The sequence below is a fragment of the Xenopus laevis genome, chromosome 3L, assembly GCF_017654675.1.
Source record: "Xenopus laevis strain J_2021 chromosome 3L, Xenopus_laevis_v10.1, whole genome shotgun sequence".
Classification (NCBI taxonomy): Eukaryota; Metazoa; Chordata; class Amphibia; order Anura; family Pipidae; genus Xenopus; species Xenopus laevis.
The window spans coordinates 147,514,869-147,531,437 of record NC_054375.1 but is presented as its reverse complement, the minus strand read 5'-3'; the positions used below and the strand labels follow the sequence as shown (position 1 = coordinate 147,531,437).

Genomic DNA, 16,569 nt, shown 5'->3' with positions numbered 1-16,569 from the left:
TTATGACGATCCCTAAGCAGCCCAGACCACACTGAGCATGTGCACAGTCTTAGTCTTGCAAAGATGTTTAACAAAGTAACAAGATAGTGACCCCCCCCTGTAGCCAACTTTGAAAACATAAATTATTTGTTTATGTTTAGAATACAAAATACAGCATTTCTAGCCTTATTCTATTTTAGACTTTACTTCCCTTTTAAAGCTGGAAAAAGTAGTCCATATCTGTGCTTCCCAATTCTCATGTGTTTTCTTTTCATTGTGTCTTGAGTATCAGAGACCGGATCAAATGACTCCCATAAGAAGCATCAATATACATTGGTTAAGAAGCAGCACCACCTCCCGATAGTTGTTGCAGATCTAAAATCCCCAGCATGCCTCTGTCACTTGTGGGGGGTATTGGGAATTGTAGTTCCTTTAACTACTTAAGCTCCCAAGGTTGCTTCAGTGAACTTTAGTCCTGCAACTGTCCGCTGTTATGATCTGCAGCAGGATAGCAATAGTAAGCTCTCCGGCCCCTAATGTATCCATTGCAGCTTCTTGGTAATAAGATATATGCATAGAAGTATGGGGGTCAATAGAAACTTAAGAGCATCACCTTGTATAGGGCTGCAAAGTCTCTATACAGCTGCGGGTTGGTATATTATAGGCATAAGTCAAAACTGCAAGTGAGTGAGGATACGGCTGCTCTACAAGTGACTAGAGGAGAGATTCCCATACACCTGCTGCGACCCATTGAAGACAAGCTACCTAGTCAGGTAGTCAAGGGGTTGTTCACCTTTAAATTAACTGTTAGTATGATGTAGAGAGGGATATTCTGAGACAATTTGTAATTGTTTTTCATTTTTTGTGGTTTTTGAGTAATTTAGCTTTTTATTCAGCAGCTCTCTAGTTTGTAGTTTCAACAATTTGGTTGCTAGGGTCCAAATTACCCTAGCAACCATGCATTGATTTGAATAAGAGACTGGAATATGAATAGGAGAGGCCTGAATAGAAAGACGAGAAATAAATAGTAGCAATACCAATATATCTGTAGCCTTACAGATTATTTATTTGTTTAGATGGGGTCAGTGACCCCCATTTGAAAGCTGGAAAGAGTCCGAAGAAAAAGGCAAATAAAAAAATGAAAAATTGAAGAGTTACTTAGAATTGGCCATGCTAAAAGTTAACTTAAAGATGGACTACCCCTTTAAGGGCAATACACTGTATTAGCCCTGAATATAATATATACTGTATACACCATGTATCTCTCTGTATGTATATCTCCATGTGCTCCAGAAAAATGGGTGCTGCCAAGTTGCTGCGCCAGAAACAGATGTGAGTTGTAGTTTAACAGCAGATGGCAGTTAGCCAGTTAACCCCTTGGTTGGTGTATTGGGGGAATTAACATGGGCATAGATGCTCCCACATACCAGCAGTAGTCTCTCACACCCAAGGCTTGTGTCATGCAAGGTGTTTAGGCCAATTCCTAAAATGATGGTTTTAAAGGAGAACTAAAGCTTAAGTAGACGTAGTAAATGTTGTACATGTTTTGTGCTTCTGTACCAGCCCAAGACAACCACAGCCTTTTAGCAGTAAAGATTTGTGTCTCCAAAGATGCCCCAGTAGCTCCCCATCTTCTTTTCTGCTGATTCACTGCACATGCTCTGTGCTGCTGTCACTTACTGAGCTTAGGGACCCACTCACAATATACAGTACACATAGAATAGAAATGTCACAATATAAGGCTGATTAGTAATTAATACACATAATTACTATATGGCAGCACAGAAACCAGTGCAATTAGCATCAGAATTGAATAATCAGCAAACCTGTAGCATCAGCTTATATTACAGGGGAAGCTCGTTTTCTGCTGGATAATTAGTGACGACCCCTAAGCTTAGCTTCTCAACAGCCAATCAGAGCCCACTGAGCATGTGAGTGTCACAGATACTTTCCAAGATGGTGACCCCCTGTGACAAGTTTGAAGTCCTGGATCATTGCTGCTATTGACAAGCTGAAACTTTAGCCTCGTGCAATAAGTTCACTATATAATATATGGTATTTTTAGCCATAGTCATTTTAATGGTTTAGTTCTCCTTTAAGCATTTATACAGTACGTGGTTAAAGGGCCTTAGAAAACCCACTGGCATCCATTTCATAAGGCAATATTTTTGTTTCCTTTTCTAAATAAGAGCGCTGAACTGAACTACAGCTGGAAACCCCAATTCCCGCTCCAGATTTTCTCCTTTTCTTGCCTCCTGTCTGCCACATGTATCTAATGTACATAATTCTGACATTTCAACATGTAGACCGACTTCTTTCTCTGGAAGCTCCAATGATGCATTTAATATATATATATATAATGTATAAAGATGAATGTGTGTATACAGACACATGGTCCAATCTGTGTAATGTACAGCTATACATTTTGTTGGCAACGTTCACCTGTAATTTAACACATTGTTTTCAATATAAACATGTTTAATTACATTTTCTGTTTGGTGTTGTGTTTATGGCAGTGTTGAGTCCATTACTTCACCCATCTCCTATCAGAATAGCAGCCACACTAACTGACAGTTTAAACAGTATACGACTGCCACTACTTGCTCCAACAACATGAGTCCTTTGAAAGGGATGCTGAGAATCGACTTAAAGGGGTTGTTCACCTTCCAGACATTGTTTCCCCCGAGATTCACCAGACTTTCATTTGCTTTCCATGTTTTACCATTTCTAAAGGATAAGTAAACCATGATAATAATAATAATAGAATGTAAAATTGATGCGGGTGCTATTCTAAGTACTTTTGCAATGTAAATTCATTATATATTTTTTTTAATTGCAAGTCATTAAGGGATACATGTGCTGTTAATAGGAATGAATTTTGTTACAACAGCGCCACCTGCTGGTCATTTTCCCCACCAGTCTGGCCACCAAGGGGCAGATTTATCAAAGGTAGAAGTGAAAATTCGGCTTTGACCATTTGCCATCTAAAACCTGCCTAATTGCTGTTTTAGCCTACGCAGGACCTCCTAGAACTTATTTGGAGTCAATTGGTGGACTCTGAAAAATTTACTTTTTTTTGTTTGTAAAAAACGATTCAAATGCGCTATTACTTTGATTCGTACGATTGGAATTCGATCGAAAATGGACCTATTCGGCCAAAAACAAAAAACCATTTAATTTCAGTTGGAGTTTTGAATTCGAATTTTTGTGTACTTCAACTAGGGAATAGTCCAAATTAGATTCGAAAATTAGAATTTCGAAATTTAGCATGTACTGCCTCTTTAAAAATTCAACTTCGACCATTCTTCATCTAAAACCTCTCGAATTGCTGTTTTAGCCTATGGGGGACCTTGAAAAATTGAAGGGTTTTTTTTTGGGAGAAACTTCGAATTGTGTGATTTGAATGCGCTATTACTTCGATTCGAATTCGATTGAAAACTGACATTTGGCCAAAAAAAACCAAAACGAAAGATTTAATTTTAGTTGGTCTTTTTGAATTTGTCATTTCTCAAATTCGAAATTCGACCCTGGATAAATCTGACCAGCAAGTAGTCCAGGAGAAAGAAAGAGGCTGCTCTGATGCTTAGGAAATAAATGATAAACCTTTCTCACATCTTTCCTAAACAGAAGAACATCAGAGCAGCCTCTTTTTTTCTCCTGACAACTGCCACAAGGCCACAAGCATTATTAATAAATTTAGACTAGTTGAATTTACGGGAGTTTAAAAAAAAAACTCATGAATTTAAAATTCGACCCTTGATAAATGTGGCTCCCAGACTAGTAACAGGCAAGTGAGGGCACAGCAAACTTCAGTGGCGCGGAAAAAAAAAAAGTTGTTTTACATTGGAATGCACCAAATCCACTATTTTGGATTCCTTTGCTAAAGATTCGGCCGAATACCGAACCAAATTTACATATGTAAATTAGGGTGGGAAGGGGGAATTTTTTTACTTCCTTGTTTTGTGACAAAAAGTCACACGATTTCCCTCCCCACCCCTAATTAGCATATGCAAATTAGGATTTGGATTTGGTCCGGCCGAGCAGAAGGATTCGGCCAAATTCGAATCCTGCTGGAAAAGGCCAAATTCCAAATTCGGCGCATCCCTAATTTTAAAACATACCCACACTTCATGAGCAGTGGCAACACTGCAGTTACCTGCCAATCAAAGAACAGGATCCAAAGGCTTTTTTTATGCAATTTTATGATTTATAAGATTAAATAAAAAACAAACATGAATCTGAAATTAACTTCAAAATCCCCAAAAGTAAATCTCCTCCTGTAGTCACGTTACTGTTCCTTTAAAAGCGCTAAAGAAAGTTAGAGATTAATGTGTTTATGTTCGAGTCCAGCGACAGTGCAGAGAGGAGCAGCAACTCCAGCTTCTTATAACCCAACAGGTGAAAGGGCAAGTGGCCTTGCAGGGATATGGCCCAGCCCAGGAAATAGTCAGGATTCTCAGAAAGTTACTACATTTGCAATAAGTAAATTATCCAGTGGACGGGGAATTACCAGTCTGTAGACAAGAGGCTCCACAGGTAGTTGCAAATGAAGATTTTCGAGTGCTGGTTGCTGTCGATGCTGATTGGCTGAGCAATGTCTCCTCCGTAGTGAACTGGAATGGGAGGCTGGTTAAGGAAATACTAGCTGTGCCAGTCTAAACCTATATGGTCCTGGCAAGGTTACCAAACCCATGGGAACAGTGAGCCGCCGTGATATGCTGGAAACTGATGAGAAACCAAAGGATTTCACTGTATCTATGATGCTAATTCTTACATCAGTGTTTAGATCCAATTAAATAGGAATTATTACATAGTAGTAACATAGGTTGAAAAAAGACACGTCCATCAAGTTCAACCTTTTAACTAACCGCCAGTTGATCCAGAGGAAGGTAAAAAACCCATCTGAAGCCTCTCCAATTTGCCTCAGAGGGGGAAAAATTCCTTCCTGACTCCAATATGACAATGGATCAACTTGTACTATGAGCTATCTCCCATATCCCTGTATTCCCTCACTTGCTAAACCCCATCCAACCCCTTCTTATACCTATCTAATGTATCAGCCTGTACCACTGATTCAGGGAGACAATTCCACATCTTCACAGCTCTCACTGTAACAAACCCCTTCCCAATATTTACTTTTAACCAGAATGGAAAACCTTGCGTCAGCTGGAAAGACCTACTGGTAAGTAAAGCATTAGAGAGATTATTATATGATCCCCTTATATATTTATACATAGTTATATCACCCCTTAAGCAACATTATGAATGTTTAGTACATATGGGTGCTTCGGTGACTATTTTACAGTATGACTGTGCTCCTGCTCAAGGATCCACAATGTTAAGTTTCAGAAGGTGTCGGATTATTTCAGAAGCCAGGCAAGTAATTATATTTCCATCCCCAAAGGCTTTTAGCTCAACAGCTCTTTCAGAACTGCTGTCAGTCAGCCTAGGGTTAACTGGCTATATATAGTGAATAAAGTACCCCCTATTGTAAAATAAGGATATATCATATTTTGCAACAAGGGGTAATTTATTTATTATAATACATAAGTTTTAGTTACCAAAATGACATCACTACTCACCGTTTTTTAAGGATATCATTTACAAGATATTCATGGCTTTTGTGTATCATATATATATATATATGCCGAATCAGTGTAAAAGGCCCGAATCGGCAGATTTAATCTGCTCATGTATGTCCACCTTTAGAAATAAGCATATTTTTTTTTGGATATCAGTCAACTGGATCACTGCGGTGCAATTTGGATGAAAACTGAAACACAAGTATGAGACCTGTTATCCAGAATGCTTGGAACCTGGGGTTTTCCAGATAACGGCCCAATAGGCTGGTTTTGCTTCCAATAAGGATTAATTATATCTTAGTTGGGATCAAGTACAAGCCACTGTTTTATTATTACAGAGAAAAAAAAAAAGAATAGTTAAAAATTTGGAGTATTTGGATAAAATGATATCTATGGGAGATGGCCTTCCCATAATTCTGAACTTTCTGGATAACGGATACCATACCTGTATCCCATATTAGCAAATTAAAGGGGTGGTTCACCTTTAAATTAACTTTTAGTATGTTATACAATGGCTCAGCAACTTTTCAATAGGTCTTCATTATTTCTTTTTTTATAGTTTTTAAATTATTTGCCTTCTTGTGATTCTTTTCTGCTTTCAAATGGAGGTCACTGACCCCATCTACAAAACAAATGCTCTGTAAGGCTGTACATTTATTGTTATTGCTACTTTTTATGACTCCTCTTTCTATTCAGGCTTCTCCTATTCATATCCCAGTGCCCCATTCAAATCAATGCATGGTTGCTAGGCTAATTTGGACCCTAGCAACTAGATTGCTGAAATTGCAAACTAGAGAACTGAATAATAAAAGAAAGAAAAGAACCCCTCTTCTATCCGAAATCCTATGGTCCGATTTTAATAGTCAATCTCCAATTACTCAACTTGCTTAATAAATATAAACGTGAATTCACCTTAACTACCGTATGTTGTTGCGTATTCTTAAAATTATAAATATAATAGTGAATATATCAATTCATTAAAAGTTCATGGTTTATAAAATATTGTGATTATTGATTACAGTGCTTGTTCATTGATTTATTAAAAGGTGGGCAAATTCAATTAATTAGATTCAATTATATGCCTACCATTCATTACCAATTAATTCAAATTTAATTAACCCACTACCTAAAGTGCCTAAGTGTTAAGAATACATTAATAAATTATATTACATAAGTGCAAGTGCTTTGGTCCAACTTAGGACTTATGAAAAATGAGAATTAATAAGTGACCAAATTAATTTAGGATAAATCTATTGCCCAGCAACTCAACTGAATTCACGTTTATATTTATGTTATTATTAAGTTGTACTGATTGAATCAGACCTCTTTTTCTACCGAAGTGATAAATCTGTATTAAGGGTATCTTCTCTTTCAATTAAACTGGGGAACAGCTGAATAAAAAGCTAAATAATTCAAGAACCACAAATAATAAAACGAAAACCAATTGCAAATTGACTCAGAATATCACTCTCTACATCATACTAAAAGTTTATTTAAAGGTGAACAACCCCTTTAAGTGAGCAAAAAGCTAATGTCTTCTTATACTATTGCATACCTGCAGCAACAAAGTTATAACCAACACATCTCATGTAACTACACAGAGGGGGTGGCCATAAAGGATACTGCCTTTGATGAGGGAGGGGTCACAATTATAATCCCAGTCAATTTTCGTCACATTATGGAAGAGCTTTGCCAAATACCTGTAGAAAGAAAATCAATTTGTGATTTAGCGATTGGTCATATTCCAGCCTATTAGGGAGCAGCTTCAATTTACACTGCCATTAGCTTAGGCCAGTGGTCTAAAGAGATTGGTGATATAAACTGGAGATATTGTGTTTGTTTATGTGAAAAAGATGCAATTTTACATTGAATCTCATCTGCCACTTAGCTGCCCAGATTGCCAGTTTGTCAAGATCCTGTTGCAAGTGCCACATCCTGGATGGAATTAATTGGGCTGATAGTTTTGTGTCATCTGCAAACACTGATACATTACTTACAATCCCCTCCCCCAAGTCATTAACAAACAAGTTAAATAAAAGTGGACCCAATACTGAGCCCTGGGGGACCCCACTAGGAACCTTACTCCAAATAGAGAATGTACCATTAACAACCAACCTCTGTACCCGATCCTGTAGCCAGTTTCCTAAACATGTGCAAACGACTTCATTAAGCCCAACAGACCTTATACAGCTGTGCAGCAGTGTTTCAAAAACTTGGCGATTTCTAAGTAAATTATGTCTGCTGCAACCCCACTGTGCAACTTTCTACTTACCATATCATAAAAATCAATTCAATGTCTGACATGACCTATGCTTCATCAAGCCGTGCTGAAAACTGCCCATGATGCCATTCTTCAGAAAATAATCTCCGATGCAATCCCTTAATAAGACTTCCTCAGATGTCAGACTTACAGGCTTATAATGGCCAGGCCGAGACTGTAATCACTTTTTTTAAACAAGTCTTTAGCTAAATATCTAATTTAGGTAGGTCTTTATCTGTGTATATTAGCTTGTGTGTGACAGAGTGATGCTGGTGAGCCATAGACTGGCGATTGCTATTGTGAACTGACAGTGAGAGAAACAAAGATAAAAAATATTACGTACACTGCTGAGGGAATGACTGTTGTGGTATCTTCGTCTGCCTCTCTCTGCATATCAGCAATCTCTTCCTCCATCACCTTTAGCTCCTCCAGATCTTTCTGTAGGAATGTACTTAAGTTCAGGAAAAATATTTTGGTCAGCTGTCTCTGCTGCTCTAAATAAAGGGGTCCTCCTGAACGAATGAAACACGCCTCAGTCTTGGGTATAGCCCTTTCTACACAAAGAAAAAAACATACCACATATACAGGTATGGGACCGGTGACCCAGAATGCTCAGGACCTGGCGTCTGTGTCATTATCACTTGACTTTGCTGCCCCACAAAAGTGATTTAAAGATGCGGCAGCTAAATGTGCCACTTTATAATGAAAGGTAGGTGGCTAAACATTCCCAGATTTGAATGGCTAGTTTGGCCAGATTGCAGTTTATGTACCTTGGCAGGTAGATGATATTGTGAATGAAGCCAGGGTTCCTCTAAACTCCCTGTCAGATCCGCTCATTAAGACTGGCATCCAACCAAACAGAACAAGAGGCGTGGCCAGAAGCGGCTATCGTTAGTTACTGTCAAGTTTGACTGCCTAGTAGGAAACCTTTTCATCTGACATATGTAAATCAATGTCACCCAGCAGCACTAGAGGGGCCATAATACTACAAACCCTCCCGACTCATTAAAGGAACAGTAACATCAAAAAATGAAAGTGTTTTAAGGTAATAAAAATATAATGCAGTGTTGCCCTGCACAGATAAAACTGGTGTGTTTGCTTCAGAAACACTACTATTGTTTATATAAATAAGCTGCTGTGTAGCAATGGGGGCAGCCATTCAATGGAGAAAAGGCTCAGGTTGCACAGCAGAGAGCAGATAAGCTCTGTAGAACATAATGGTGTTATCTGTTATCCACTATTTAACCTGTGCCATATAGTCTTTTTTGAGTTTCTGCCATGGTTACACAGCAGCTTGTTTATGTGAACTATAGTAGTGTTTCTGAAGCAAGCACAGCAGTTTTACCAGTGTAGGGCAACACTACATGATATTTTCATTACTTTAAAACACTTTAATTTTTTGTTGCTACTGTTTCTTTAACCCTGAACCATCTGTCCCACCCTGCTACATGATGGACAGACTAAACACAGATTGCACCCTTCACATAAGGATATTTTATGCTGGATTCCAGAGAGGCATTCTTTTCCATTCTCTCCTGTAGTTCTCGGTCTATTTTCTGTAGCTTGGATGAAGATTTTTGTTTAGTTTCCTCTGTGTCCAGAAGTTTCTGTGCGACTTTTTCTTCCACGGCCATGAGATCTGAACGAAAAGAAGCGTTGCTTTTTAACAGCCACAACTGAAAAATGTCTCCTGCTGAACCCTGCATAGTGTGCCTGTACTATTATGGGTCTATGCAGTTCTGAATTTACATCTGCCACAACTCTAGGCAACGACTTGCGATTGATAGGAATAACTCTGTGCTTGCACAGATTGCCTAGGATATCTTTGTACGGGGTGTGAATAAATATTGCTAATGGTATAATATTCTGGGAACACCCCTGCCAGCTTTTCTTAAAGGGGTGGTTCACCTGTACAGTAACTTTTAATAGACAGGCAAATTCTAAGCACATTTTTAATTGGTCTTAATTATTTATTTTTTATAGTTTCTGAATTATTTGCCTTTTTCTTCGGACTCTTCCCGGCTTTCAAATGTGGGTCACTGACCCCATCTAAACAAAACAATTTATTGTTATTGCTCTTCATTCTCCTATTAATATTGCCTCTTATTCAAATCAGTGCATGTTGCTAGGGTAATTTGGAAACTAATTTCAAAATATTTTTTCAGCATCACTATCCTATAATGTTTACTATGGAATATGTTAAGCTTTGACTATACATTTAACTTTCATGGACTTTCAAGCATTATACCTTCACGGATTGGATTATATATTATATCGCACTTTATTTTGTGATGTCACAGAAGGGAAGGGGAGGAGTCTTTGTCCACGCCTCTTCCTCATACTTTAAATGTGGCTTGATAAAAGGCCCGGGTGGTCCGTTGCCTTTTTTCTGTATGTTTTGGGGTTAAATAACCATTACACTACTTGAAATTTTTCAGTGTAGTGCCGGCATTTTTCCTAATGAGATTTTCTGACCCTTGTAGCAGGCGTGGGTCTCTCGGGACAGCACCTGGTACCACAAGAGGTATATGTCCAGGGGTGTGAGCTCTCGGCTTCTGTTTAAAGGGAAACTATAACAAAAATTAAAATTTAATATGTTTCATAATACTGAAATAAGAAACTTTCTAAATACAAATCAATAAAAAAGTCTGTACCAATTCTGAAATAAGTTTATCTTTACTATCCCTCTCTCAGAAACGGTTTCTCTTCATTTTGGGCATCAGATTTTCATTGACAGTAAGATCCAATCGTAAGATCTTTTGGCTGGGGGGGTGGGTCTCGCAGCACAAAGTGTAGCAAAATAACTGGCACAAATCCTGCATGTAGGGAAACAAGATTTCTGGTGATTTTACAAGAGCTCTTATGCATCTTCTAGGCAAAATAAGCCCACCCAAAGGTTGTATTAGACTTAACTGTCATTCAAAATCAGACTCCCAACTACTGCGTGAACACAGGGCCTATGTGTCATGCTGTGTAAAAAGTGGAGTGAATCATTACCAGTGATGTTGCCCAGAGCAACAATTAGATTTCAAACATTTAGAAAACAAAAGCAAAGATATTATAGGTTGGTATGAGCAAAATCACCAGTAATGTTTTACTCCATTTTGTAAGTAGAATGATAAACAGACCAGAATGTAGAGGAACAGATGTCGAGAGTGAATAGTAACTTCATTATTTCAGAAATAGATCAGAATTATTAATTGATTATATTTACACAATTTCTTAATTTAATGTAAGATTCATCATACTAAATATCATTTTCACGGTAGTTCTCCTTTCAAGAAGGAGCTGTAGGTGGAGGTTAGAGATTATAGATTTTGTGGTACCAAGATCTAAAAACTTGGTACCACAGTGATTTGACCTTTCCCTTCCCTTTCGGATGCTAGGGCAGGTGACAAGGAAAGCTTTCCCAAGCCAGCCTGAGACAATGGCAGCTTAGACAAGGCCAGAACCAATAGCACCTTCATGGAAGCTTCAGAAAGTATGGTTTTAGCCAAGGTCTATGGAGTGTTGATGTATGTATAAAGGTAAATTCTCTCTCTCTTTGTGCAATTACCTCGGATAAGCTGCGACGCTTGCACCTCTGTGTCCAACAGTGAATCTATCATGGCCTCCTGTCGGTCCAAGCTTTTCTTTAAGGCTCCAGCTGCGGAGTCCGACACCATGACTTTGACGATCTCCCGGCTGACGTCTACATACTCGCTGATCTGCTCGCACAACATGGCTCCTGAAGGGAAAGCAGAGCAGATGGGTTCAATGACACTGTGACCTGATGTGCTGGAGAGAAGATTTAGGCATAGCAATAAAGATCCCAGCTTGGCCAATGACACCATAAAAGCACCAATAGTGTCAGCCTGAATGTCCCTTTGGGTTTGTACAGATCAGGGTTGCCAGGTGTAATTTCCAAAACCAGCCTAAGTCAGCTACACAACCAGCCCAAAACTAACCAAGAGGCACTTCAAAAGTAGCCCAAAAATAGCACAATATGTGCAGTGAAAAAAAAACTCTAAAAAATACACAAATCAACTGTTTGTAATGTATGTATGATTATCTGTGTTCAAAAGGAAATAAAACTTACCTTTCAAAAAAAAAAAAAAAAAATACACAAATATATATGAAGATAAGCCTTTTTCAAAATTTTCCATGAAGCAAATTGGGTCAAAAGGGCGGCCCAGGAGGTATAGGGGTTTCATAAGGCCCCAATACATATAAAATGTCAAATATTGGTAAAACAGTTTAACCTTTTTGGTGGCCAGCAGATTTTGCCCCAAAATTGTCTTAAATTGAGGAAAGTCACCAGAAAATGTGAAAATGCTTAAGAGCGATGGGAGACTGGGGTACAGGGCCCAAAATCTGGTAACTCCCATTGCATGCTGGGTATTGTAGTCTTACATTGAACTTGGCAGTTGGCAAATTGGTAAACAAAAACGACATTACCCAACATGCATTGGGAGATGCAGGATTTTCACATTAGGGCAAGAAAAATACTATGGCTGGTTTCCAAAGTACAAACAAGCAAAAGGCCCAAAAAAGTAGCCCAAATCTGTAACTTAGCTAGTTTGTACTTTCTAAACTCACCTGGGCTTTAAAGGAGAAGTAAAGTTGTTTTCCACATGGGGGTGCCAAATATTAGGCACCCCCAAGTGAATGTATTGACTTACCTGAAACCCTGGGCCAGTGATACTATCAGCAGAAAACTGCACCGGCCTGGTTATTCCAGCGAGCGATCCTCTTCCAGCGAGAAGAAAGAAGAAGCCGGACGAGAAGCACTCTGTGTTGCTCTCTGGTATAACCCCCGGCCGGTGCAGTTTTCTGCTTATAGGAGTATCGGCCAGGGGTTTTATGGTAAGTCAATACATTCACTTGGGGCTGGGGGTGCCTAACAATTGGCACCCCCAAGTGGTAAACTACTTTCCTTCTCCTTTAAATTAGTAGCCCAATTTGGCTAGAAAACCGTCAACCTGGCAACCCTGGTACAGATCTCTATAATGCCACTTTCTGTGAGTACCACATATTGCTAGTCAGGCCCAAACCAGGAGGAGTGTGGGAAGCCAGCATGTTACTTCCTGTGAGTACCACTTATTGCTAGTCAGGCCCAAATCAGCAGGATTCTGGGACACCAACATGTCACTTACTGTGAGTACCTCATGTTGCTAATAAGGCGCAAACCAGGAGGATTGTGGGACACCAGCATGTCACTTCCTGTGAGTACCACATATTGCTAGTCAGGCCCAAACCAGGAGGATTGTGGGACACCAGCATGTCACTTCCTGTGAGTACCACATATTGCTAGTCAGGCCCAAACCAGGATGATTCAGGGACACCAGCATGTCACTTACTGCGAGTACCTAATGTTGCTAGTAAGGCCCAAACCAGGAGGATTGTGGGACACCAACATGTCACTTCCTGTGAGTACCTCATATTGCTAGCCAGGCCCAAACCAGGAGGATTGTGGGACACCAGCATGTCACTTCCTGTGAGTACCTCATATTGCTAGTCAGGCCCAAACCAGGAGGATTCTAGACACCAGGATGTTACTTCCTGTGAGTACCACAGATTTCTAGCCAGGCCAAGTCATGAGGGAGATAATGATTCAAGACAGGCCTTTTTGACTCCTTTTTTCATAGAGTAAAAATGAATACAGGCCTTAAAAAGGAATGTCTCATCTTCCTCATGCCATGGGGTTGATTGACAGCTCTGCATGAAGCGTCAGGTAAAAAGGCGCCAAGGAGCGGGGTGACAACCCTCTAACCGGCCCGGTTCTGTTCATTCCCTTCCCAAACAGTTATTTCATACCGTCCGACAGGAACGCTTTTTCTTAACGCAGTCCGCTGTCCCTGATTCCTAATTCAAAAGTCCCGCCGTCAACAACTAGCGCCTACGCTTCGTCTGGAAACGCGGAGATCTCGTCTCGCGAGAGCGTGACGTCACACGGCGACTATATAAACGCAGTAGCCGGCTTGTGGGAGTGACTTGTTGTACCTCAGTGGTGTAGCAGAAAGAGGCGGGAGTTTGTGCTGAGCACGGTAAGCTGCTCGCACATCCTACTTGTGTTTGTTTTGTGTTTATTTTTGTTGTTGCTGGTTATCAGCCATGTCCCCTGCCACCAAAGCCTCAGCTCCTCACAGTGTCTGGCCAAAACTACCTCATAAACTGTTACATGTTTTAAAGCAGTAGTGTAAGGACTGTACTCGTCTATTACAAGAGTATGAGGAGAATGACATGTCTACCCTGTCTGATTTCAATTCTGGAAGAGATTTTTTTTTCTTTCACAAGACTAATTGTCTCTGGTCCTGATTCTTTTTCCACCTGGTTCTGGAAGAGACTATAAGAAGGATTTATGGGGTTAATAAGTAGACTTTGATCTAAAGTGTGGCCCTATAGATATCCCAACTCTACCCTCATGATCTGTAAGGTGGTAACATTAAAGGAGTTAGAGATAACTGTTAGTATGATGTAGAGAGGGATATTCTGAGACAATTTGCAAGTGGTTTTCATTTTTTATTATTTGTGGTTTTTGACTTATTTAGCTTTTTATTCAGCAGCTCTCCAGTTTGCAATTCAGCATTCTGGTTGCTAAGGTCCAAGTTACCCTAGCAACCATGCACTGATTTGAACAAGAGACTGGAATGTGAATAGGAGAGGCCTGAATAGAAGGATCAGTAATAAAAAGTAACAATACATTTGTAGCCTTACAGAGCATTTGTTTTTTTAGAACGGAGTCAGTGACCCCCCATTTCAAAGCTGCAAAGAAGTCAGAAGAAAAAAGCAAATAACTATAAAATGATAAAAATAAATAATGAAAGGGGAACCACCCCTTTAAGATGGGAGGAACATCCTGGAAGTAGGTAGAGCTTATTAAGGAAAATAGTCCAAGGTACATAAGGCAACATTGTTGTTTCTTCACTTATTGTTTTCTGGAACAAATCAAACGTATCTGTAGGAGAAAGTGAAAGATCTTTTTTTTTTAGTTTTGAGAGTTTAGAATTAGCAAAGGCCCCGTCGGAAAGGTTCAGTATTATTTCGCCTTTTCCCATAAACTATATTTCAGATGTTTGTCTCTCTTCCTCTCCTGATATATTGAGTAATGAATCTTTATCACTACCAATGGAGTTTAATTCCCCACTGGAAAAACTCACTTTTAGATCCCTTTTCCCCCCACTATAGAATGTATAGGTTTAGACTGTACCATCTCATAAACTTTAGTTTTTTAACCTGTGATTCAATTTAAAGTTTATTTAGTTTCTGACATCTTATTGAAACCTATAGACAGATACAAGAGTCCTCTGCACTCAACCCATTATCAATATACAGTGGTGTGAAAAACTATTTGCCCCCTTCCTGATTTCTTATTCTTTTGCATGTTTGTCACACAAAATGTTTCTGATCATCAAACACATTTAACTATTAGTCAAAGATAACACAAGTAAACACAAAATGCAGTTTTTAAATGAGGGTTTTTATTATTTAGGGAGAAAAGAAATCCAAACCTGTGTGAAAAAGTAATTGCCCCCTGAACCTAATAACTGGTTGGGCCACCCTTAGCAGCAATAACTGCAATCAAGCGTTTGCGATAACTTGCAACGAGTCTTTTACAGCGCTCTGGAGGAATTTTGGCCCACTCATCTTTGCAGAATTGTTGTAATTCAGCTTTATTTGAGGGTTTTCTAGCATGAACCGCCTTTTTAAGGTCATGCCACAACATCTCAATAGGATTCAGGTCAGGACTTTGACTAGGCCACTCCAAAGTCTTCATTTTGTTTTTCTTCAGCCATTCAGAGGTGGATTTGCTGGTGTGTTTTGGGTCATTGTCCTGCTGCAGCACCCAAGATCGCTTCAGCTTGAGTTGACGAACAGATGGCCGGACATTCTCCTTCAGGATTTTTTGGTAGACAGTAGAATTCATGGTTCCATCTATCACAGCAAGTCTTCCAAGTCCTGAAGCAGCAAAACAACCCCAGACCATCACACTACCACCACCATATTTTACTGTTGGTATGATGTTCTTTTTCTGAAATGCTGTGTTACTTTTACGCCAGATGTAACGGGACGCGCACCTTCCAAAAAGTTCAACTTTTGTCTCGTCGGTCCACAAGGTATTTTCCCAAAAGTCTTGGCAATCATTGAGATGTTTTTTAGCAAAATTGAGACGAGCCTTAATGTTCTTTTTTCGCTTAAAAGTGGTTTGCGCCTTGGAAATCTGCCATGCAGGCCGTTTTTGCCGTCTCTTTCTTATGGTGGAGTCGTGAACACTGACCTTAATTGAGGCCTGCAGTTCTTTAGATGTTGTCCTGGGGTCTTTTGTGGCCTCTCGGATGAGTTGTCTCTGCGCTCTTGGGGTAATTTTGGTCGGCCGGCCACTCCTGGGAAGGTTCACCACTGTTCCATGTTTTTGCCATTTGTGGATAATGGCTCTCACTGTGGTTCGCTGGAGTCCCAAAGCTTTAGAAATGGCTTTATAACCTTTGAAATTGAACTCAGGTGTGATAAACCACAGTTAAGTTATTTTTTAACAAGGGGGGCAATCACTTTTTCACACAGGCCCATGTAAATTTGGAGTTTTTTTTTCTCCCTTAATAACGTAAACCTTCATTTAAAAACTGCATTTTGTGTTCAATTATGTTATCTTTGACTAATAGTTAACGGTTTTTGATGAGCAGAAACATTTAAGTGTGACAAACATGCAAAAGAATAAGAAATCAGGAAGGGGGCAAATAGTTTTTCACACCACGGTATTTAAGACAGACA

The 16,569-nt window shown here is 39.4% G+C and overlaps 1 protein-coding gene across 1 annotated transcript; it reads right to left on the bottom strand.

Annotated features, from left to right (window-relative positions):
- Positions 1-4,164: 4,164 nt before the first annotated feature.
- Positions 4,165-13,719, bottom strand: spc24.L (SPC24, NDC80 kinetochore complex component L homeolog). Its single transcript, NM_001090967.1, is given in 6 exon segments — positions 4,165-4,592; positions 7,185-7,261; positions 8,165-8,269; positions 9,316-9,460; positions 11,378-11,548; positions 13,618-13,719. Coding segments are annotated over 5 exon segments (600 nt in total). The 5' UTR covers positions 11,544-11,548; positions 13,618-13,719; the 3' UTR covers positions 4,165-4,485.
- Between the last annotated feature and the right edge of the window lie 2,850 nt (positions 13,720-16,569).